The sequence below is a fragment of the Gavialis gangeticus genome, unplaced genomic scaffold (assembly GCF_001723915.1).
Source record: "Gavialis gangeticus isolate Ggan-Ray unplaced genomic scaffold, GavGan_comp1, whole genome shotgun sequence".
NCBI classification, from domain to species: domain Eukaryota; kingdom Metazoa; phylum Chordata; order Crocodylia; family Gavialidae; genus Gavialis; species Gavialis gangeticus.
Window position 1 is genome coordinate 246,444,237 of NW_017729032.1, and position 8,913 is coordinate 246,453,149.

An 8,913-nucleotide genomic window follows, 5' to 3' on the forward strand; every position below is an offset into this window, starting at 1 on the left:
GGACTGTTTAGAAAAGCTGGATGTGTGCAAGTCCATGGGGCCAAATGCAGTGCATCTAAGGGCGCTAAGGGAGCTGGCTGATGTGATTGCAGAGCTGCTGGCCGTTATCTTTGAAAACTTTTGGTGATTGGGGGAGGTCCTGGATGTTTGGAAAAGGGCAAGTATAGTGCCCACTTTTAAGAAAGGGAAGGAGGATCTAGGGACCTGCAGACCAGTCAGCCTCACCTCAGTCCCCAGCCAATCAAGTTTAAGCAGGCTTCTCATACTGGGGCAGCCCAAGATGGCTATTAAACCAGGTCTTCCAGGTAGAATTCCACTCAGCAGTCAGCACAAGATGACAAGACTTCCAAGATGGCTGTTTAAACCAGAGTAACAGCCTATGGTCAGAATCCTTAGAAACCAGACATGTTCCTGGCAATTTTACCCCTCCTGTACAACAGATCATGCTTTGTTCATCATCCCAACCCGACTGATTGCTTGCTTGGTGCCATTGTAGCACCAGCACTGCCCATCCATTCTGCAAAACGCTGAAGAAATACCAAGGATCAGGCATTTCCTGTGCTAACAGCATGCCTGGTTGCCATTGGGATGCCACCATTCTATTCCTTGTTCTATATCTTTGCACAAATTCTGGGAATTAATGAAGCTACATTGCATTACTATTCTTATATAATAAAGGGCTTTGTCTGTCCATAATGCTCTTGGAGCACTTTGGTTAGTGAAACAACCAATCAGAGTGCGGAGCACCACCATGACGGAAGACACAGAGGGGATGGAGCAACATTTCTTCAGCCACTTGCCCCATTCCCATAGCCTATCATAAAGTTCTGCTTTACATTTCATTGTCTAGAATACTTAATATCACAACCACTTATAACAATGGCATTCCACAACCACAGCCAAATAAGCAAGACAATTACTATGTGTAACACAACTAAGCTTGACTCTTCTCTGTACCAAGTGAACTTCTTGATGTTTAAGAACTGGTCCACATCCTGCAAAACACAAAGGAAAAAAGGAAGGGGCTCAACTCCCTTTAGGTTAATGCAGGTCATGGAATCACTTTTGACACTGTGGCTGGCTTCATTTCTAATGGGCTCTGGCCCTTACCATTTAGACCCCCGTTCTTCCCTTAGTGGCATGGTACATTATCTTATCTTCTACTTGCCATGCTTGAGGATGCAGTACAAGCCCCAGTTGTCCATCTATTTATCTGTTAATGTTCTCCAGGCTGGAGCTCATCTAGAGATTCCCCTCCTAGCTCCTTGCAAAGACTGTTTCATCAGCAATCTTTTCTTCTCAAAGTGACAAGTGCTCCAAGCATCCTGCTACACATCTTCTCTCCTTGGCCTCCACCAAGGGTTTTTCTGTTGGAGTATGCTTCCCCTAACCTTCTCCCATCAAAGGGTGACTCACAAGGCAGTGGGAGCTAGGGTTTTCAAGCACCCTATACTTGCTTTTCCCTGGGGTGGCAACATGTAGCATTTTGTAAAGACTACCCCACCATAAGTAGCTCCACAACATTAGCCAGTCCCAGGAAGGTGTAGTTTCCAGGTCTTACCCAGGACCAATCTCCAGGCTCTCCACCCCTCATGGGCACAGTCTCTCGCTTCTGGGCTTTCTGGCCCCTTTGCACTCAGGCTGTGTCCACAAAAGGATCTTCAGCCTATCCATTCCAAGACCCTGATGCATCCAATGCAAACACAGCTTACGTGGGTTCAGGCAAAATGTGGCTGAGTGTCCCTGGGGCTGGATGCTGTGCCTGGCCCTGGGAGGTAAAAGAGCATGAATTCAAAGCTGCCTGCAGCCACCTTGGGGGTAGGAGGATGTACTTCTACCACTTAAGGAGTCTGAGGGGGAAAGTAGACCAACTGAGGTGCTATGTGGCTTTGGGGTTGTGTGTAGTGCCTGGATAGCAGAAGGACATGAGTCTAAGCCTTTCTTTGGCCCCCTCTGTTTGATAAGAGGCCCCTTCCAAGGTTTTTTCTGCCTTGCAGAGCCCCCACCCACTGCAAGCATAGCTAGGATGGGCTTGTCCCAGGGCTCCTCAGCTATGTCCCCAATTTTTTTTTTTTAATTTGGGGGCAGCTGAAACGGCTTGGTACCTACCATAGAATGCATCCAAGACAGAAGGCTGACCTGGCTTTTTTGGGGGAGCTCATGTTCTGAGGATCACAAATTTTAGATGGCTTATTTCTGGTATTTGTGTATTTGACTTATGCTTCTTTTGTAGTGACTCCACTCAGGAAGGAGGGGTCTTACCAGGATTTGTGCTCACAGCTCTGTGTTGGGGATTTTGTTTCAAGTTTGGCTGGTTTCACTAACTGGGGGATGGAACCAACCAAGCCCCTTCCCTTACCTCCTTCTCGCTATGCAGCCCTCCCCACCCCCCCACCCCCCCCGCTATGACCAAAGGGAGCGGTGAACAGAGGAGAAGCAAACAGCAAGGGAGTTGGCTTCAGGTGGGAGCCAGGGAGCAGGAAGCTCTTGAGTGTGCGGAGAGATGCATTATGTACATTGATGTGTGGTTTTTCATTTTCCTTTTTCTGCCCTTGTTTTGTTTTTGTTTTGTTTCTTTAACCTACGTGGCTTCCAGGGAGTATAGGATGCATAAATGGATCAGCAGTTGTTGCTAACAGAGGATGCGTCATGGACAAGTACCTGGTGTAGACGAAAGAGTGGAACAAGCTGGTGTCCATCTTGGAGGCAAAGCTTGAAGGTATGGAAGCACAAGTATCCATGCTGCATGATATCACAGTAAGTGGAGTCTTCTTGGATAGGATTTCTAAGGATATTTGCCTGGAGAGGCCAAAGGGAAAAGAAGAAAACAGTAGCATGTGACCACTAGAAGGAAGGTCCCCAAAATTCAGTAGGAATTGACTGAAATCAGTAACCACTTTCAAGCAATCTGCAGTAGTACAGCTAGGGAAAAGGTGGAAGTGAGGATCTCAGCAGGCAAAAACTAGAAGACCCAGCAGCCTAGAGAGCAGAAAGCACAGAGCCTTTGGGATGGGGTCTCTACAACCCTTGCACCAAGATGAAAGAGGAAAGTGGAGGTGGTTTGAGACTGCCTTCGACAGGGACAGAAGCTCCATTTGCCACCCAGATTTAGGGTCCCTGGGAAGTGTGCTGTTTTCCTGGATGTCAGGAAAATTGCCAAATCTTTTCCTCAGACCCTACCCTACCCTTTTCTGCTCATCCCTGTGAGTACCAATGATATTACCAGCAATTATATTGAGCAGATCAAAGGAGACTGAGGCTCTTGGCAGCAGGATTAAAGGAGCTTGTAGCACAAGTGGTGTCATCATTAGTCCTTCCAGTGGAAGGTAAGGGTCCAGATAGAGATCATCGTATTATGGAGGAAAATCCATGGCTGAGACAGTGATGCCAATGTGAAGATCTCTGATCCTTTGACAAGGAGTAGCTGTTCTGTGGAGCAGACCTGCTGTTACGAAACATCTCTCCAGAAATGGAAAAAACATCTTTGGGCACTGTCTGGCCAACCTAGTAATGAAGGCTTGAAGCTAGGTTCCACAGAGGTTGCTAAACAAAACCTTCCAGTAACACAGCAAACTACCTAGAAGGGATAAGACTGGAAGAAGCAACTCAACTCAGGAGGGTCTGAGAGTTACAGGAAACCAGCAAAGTATACAAAAGGGAAACAAGTAGGTCAGTATGCAAAATAATGTCCAGCATATGTATACAAATGCAAGAAGTATGGAGAACAAAGAGACAAGAAGGGAATTACAGCTTGTGAAAAGAACTATTATCTGATGAGTACTACAGAGACTTGCTGGTACAGCTCTTACGACTGGAACATCAGTATTGCAGCCAACACTGTGTTTCAGAAGGACAGGGTTAGGAGAAATGTGATGGCTTCACCTTCTATGACAATTTTTTTTATGTGCACACACGCACATGTGTGTATGTATGCACATGCACACACACACACATACACACCACATTCCCTGATTCAGGAGGACAAAGATGTTTGGAATGTATTTGGTAGAAGATTAAAGGTCAGAGAAATACCACTGATATAATGGTGGGGATTTATTATAGACTACTAAGGAAGAAGAGTTGGATGAGGCACTCCTGAAAGAGGCCACAAAATTTATCCAACACTTATGAGATGGTAATGATGGGAGATTTCAGTTTTCTGGACACCTGCTGGAAGAATAATATGACCAAACATAAAATGTTGAGAAAATTCCTAAACTTGTGCAATAGACAACTTTTTGTTCCAGAAAGTTGAGGATACAGCTAGGGGATCATCTGTCTTAGATCTTAACATCTAGGGAAGAAGGTGGAGGCTGTGAAGGTGATGGGGAAACCTGGGAGGAAGCAATCATGATATGGTAGGATTCATGAACACAAGATGGGGAAAAGCATAAGACACGGATTTCAAAAAGGAAGATTCGAACTAATTCAAGGAGATAGCAGGCATGGTGCCAGGGGAGGACAAACTGGAAGATAAAGGTGCCCAGGAGGGCTGGAAGCTTCTAATGGCAACAGTATCAGAAACCCAACAAGAAGGTGTTCTGACATGATGGAAGCACAAGAGGAACAGCACAACATCAATGTGGGTGCACAAGGAGCTTCTATGATGTCTCAGATGCAAAAGGAAAGCATACAGGCAATGGAAACATGGACAGGTGAAGAAGAAAGCATACTAGAAAACAGTAGGGAAAGAATCAAGGGGGCAAAAATAAACTTCCTTGCCAGAGGAACCTCAGTTTTTAAAGATGAAAGGAAGAGATTTCATTTATGTGTTGGGCAGAAAAGAAGGACCAAGAAAGCTGTGGGTCCACTTCTTCTTTCGTATAGCATCAGATATCAGCTTCAAAATCTATGAGCCATTGTCTGACATTATCGCTCAATGTGTGGATTCCATCTACCCTCTCTGGGCATTTGTAAAGATTGCAGCTTTCAGGCATCTCTGTGCTGTTCATTGGACTCTGCATTCACACAGGGAGCTGTCTAAGACGTTAATCTGTATATGGACGTTTTGAAGCATCCACATACAGATCTCAGTCTGTTCAGCTCGACTCATCTTTGTCAAAGTCATGTCCAATGGGGGATTCATTTGGTGTTGGTATAAAATACTGTAGGAATAGGTCTGGCCTTTCCCAATGGTCAGATTACACCACTGCTGCCCATACAGGTCCTTACTGACCACAAGAAACTAGGATATCTCCTCTGGGAGGGTCTTAACCTGTGACAGGCCTGCTATTAACAGTCCCTGTTATTTTTCCAGGTTTGATTTTATAATTACTTGTAGACCAGGAATTTGCAATAGCAAGGATGACACCCTACCTAGAAAGGAGGACTATACAGATGCTACCTCACAGAATCAATTCAAGACTCTGGACCCCAACAAACTTTATATATGGTACAAAGAAAAGGAATTTACTGGAGCTCTTCACTCAACCATCTTCCCTCAACCAAGACCCTCTCCCCCATCCTTTCTGGCTATATTTGTACCCAGTTTACTGAATTTAAGGCCTTGACCTGACCATTAAGGTGGGGGGTAGTATTCATGTTCCAGGAGTTCCGCCTTGTTTAGAGGTGTTCAAACTTGGCCATGACACCAGTAGTTGGTTACTTTGGCCATGCCAAGGCTAAGAGACTCCTCACCCACAATTTTTGGTGGCCCGAGAAGTACTCAGACATCAATTCCTGTAACACATTTTTTTACACCAGGACCTACAAAACCAGCTTCTTTGGATCCCTGCCTTCTCCTCCTTGGCCTTAAGATACAATATCCCTGGACTTCATCACTGAAGTTCCCCACTCCCAACACTATTCCTCAATCCTAGTGGTGGTAGGTAGGTAGATAGATTCACTCACCTATTTCATCCCCTGTTGTGATGTGTCCACTGCCTGAGAAACAGCCCAGCTATTTCTCAGAAACATATTCTGGCTCCATGGCAAGAGTAGGCAAAATAGGGCGCTCAGGCTGTGTCTGGCCCATCAGTTGATTGAATTCAGCTCGCAGCTGCCCCTGCAGTGTTCCACATGAGGCTGAGCCCCACCTGGGACAGCCCGCACCATTCCCTGGCCCACGCCTGCCCTGCACCCACCAACGGCCCTTGCCCCAGCCCTGGCCACCATGCACAGCTTCCTACTATGGCTGACCCTGCTACTGCTGTAGCAACTGGGTACTGCTCAGCTTCCCCTGCCTCCAGTGGTTCCTCCTCCCCCTTCCCCTGTTTCACCACTCCAGGCAATAGGTAGCATGGGAAATTGGTGGCAGCCAGGTGACTGGACAGCTGGTGACTGGGAAGGGTAGCTCCTGCCTGCACTGTCAGGAGCCACACATGGCAGCAGAGATCCCACCCTTCCCAATGGTGCACGTGTGTGGGTTGGTGTGGGGAGCATGTGTGGGGAGGTGTAGGGTTTGTGGAGGTGTGTGTGTGGGCGGGGAGGTTGTGAATGGTGTGGCCCCCCACCCCTCCTATAATGCACAGCCCCTGCTAGCGGCTACAGCAGCAGCAGCAGCAGGCAGCAGACACTCGGAGCACTTATGGGTCATAACAGACAGAGCTCCTCGGCAGTATATGGCTCTAGCTGAGTTCTGGGGGATGCACATGGCAGCAAAGAGCCAGCTTGGCCTACTGGCGAAAGCCTTTGAACCAAACCATGTGGGCTCCATGTCACCACATGGGGCTTCCAGCACTCCAGTGGGGAGCCACATGTGGAGGCACAGAGCCAGCCCAACCTGGTCCAGCAGCACATGCTCCTGGTTACAGTGCCAGGAGCCCGGTGTGGCAGCATAAAGCCCACCCAGCCTGATGGTGCACAGAATGGGAGCCCCAGGGAGTCATGTATCATCGGGCCATGTGGGCTCTGTGTTACCATGTGTGACTTGCCACTGGAGTACTGGAAGCCCCACATGGAAGCCTGGAGTAAGCCCAGCCCAGTCCACTGGTGCATGGCTCCTACCTTTGTACCATATATAAAGTTTGTTGGGGTCCAGAGTCGTGGATGGGGTCTGTGAGGTAACAGCCATATATTCCTCCTTTCTAGATAGGGTGTCATACTAGCTATCGCAAATCCCCACTCAAATTCCTGCTGCAGGCCATGAGTACCCCAAGGGCCTACCACCTGCTGCTGCTGCCAGACCCCATACTCCCACAAACACACCACCAGTCGCCCACCACAAACCTACACCCACACAAACCCCACTTCCCCCCACACCAACCCCACTACAGGCCCCACAAGTCCCACATACTCCCCACACACCCCAAACCCACACACACCCAGACTCCCCCATCCATCTACACATATCCCCACACCCATCTACAAATCCCACCCCCCACAACCCCTACATACCATCACACCCCCCACACACACCCTCCCACACACTTTCATAAACCCACCACCCCACACAAACCCCATACCCCAACACACATGCCACACCAGCACTCCCCCACAGACCACCCACAAACCCCACACCCACCCCACAAATCCCACACCTACCCACACAGTCCGAACACAGTCCCACACCTACCAACACACCCCCACAAATCTATCCACAATCCCCTATACCCCTTCACGACACCCCCCAACAAATCCCACACCCACCCGAACACCCCATACTTACACCCCCCCACACACAATATACAAGAGGAAGACTTTATTTTAAGCTATTATGCAATTACCTCTATAAACAATATGCACACACATGTAAATCAGGACGAAAATATTTTTTAAATAAAATTAAAATATGTTACAGTAGATGCTTGATTTTTAGTATTTTTTTTTGATTCCAAGATGGCAAACCCCTCTCCCAAAAGGAGTACTTCCAGTGGCAAAGTTCAGGGGTTAGGAGCAGGAATTCCAGTCCCAAGATGGCAATCAGGGCAGGGCAGTTGTCAAGGGGTGGAGCTACCCTTGCAGCCCTTGACATATCACCGAAAGTTGTGAAGGAGCCCTCCAGCTGAAATAATTGCCCACCCCTCATCTAGAGTGATCTGTCTCCTGACATACCTCCCTCTCCCCCACATCATCCCTCCAGCATCCACCATCATTGCTTTTGAAATGCCAAAGGGTACATTCCTGACTGTTCTGATGGTTAACAACATGACACTAAAGTAGCAGAAGTAAGACAGACAAACAGAGGAACTCAAAATCAAGTCTTCTTGATAAAAAGCTCCTGAAGAAGGCATTTATGTGTTCTACAGTTCATCTGACCCATTTTGTAATAGCTCTGGGATTTGTTAAATATCAATTTCGATGTGATTAGTAACAGCTTTCATACAAGCCTGTCTGTATATGCGCTGTTATGTACTTAGTGTCTTTCATCCATATTCCGCACACGATAATTCTCAGAGATGCCACCTGACCCGATGAAAGAGTAAACTGTGTCAATTTTCTGAGTCCTGGATTGGAGTCTGATATTATCTCCAGTCTGCAATGCAAAAAAAACCCACAAACATTACATAGATTTCTATAGTAAATCATAAATATAGAGCCTTAAGTGAAAAGCAAAACAGCTGAAATTGGAACTGTGATATATGAGGAGACTTTGAAGTTATACCAACATCACCCTGAAAAGAGATGAGGAAATCATAGTAAAACCTGAGCATTGAGAATAATACAACAACAGCCTCATAGAATCATAGAAGTAGGGTTAGAAGGGACCTTGTAGATCTCCTGCCTGGGCGGGAGAAAAACTGGACTCAAATGAGTCCAGCCAGGTAGGCATCAAGCCTCTTCTTAAAGATCCCCAGGGTAGGAGCCAGCACCACTTCCCTTGGAAGTTGGTTCCAGCTCCTAGCCACCCTAACTGTGAAGTAGTTCTTGCGGATGTCTAATCTAAACCTACTCTCTAATAATTTGTGTCCATTGTTCCTTGTCATGCCGGGGGGCGCTAGGGGAAACAGTGTCTCCCCTAAACCCTTCTGGTCC

General features: G+C 47.3%; 1 protein-coding gene across 1 annotated transcript in view; it reads right to left on the bottom strand.

Moving 5' to 3' along the window:
• Window positions 1–7,898: 7,898 nt before the first annotated feature.
• The window catches only part of LOC109303495 (cell surface glycoprotein CD200 receptor 2-like), a 26,182-nt gene continuing 25,167 nt past the window's right edge, over window positions 7,899–8,913 (bottom strand). Inside the window, exon 8 of the mRNA XM_019525682.1 lies at window positions 7,899–8,413. Coding sequence (XP_019381227.1) covers window positions 8,294–8,413 — 120 coding nt within the window. The 3' untranslated portion in view covers window positions 7,899–8,293. The remainder of the gene's footprint in view (window positions 8,414–8,913) is intronic.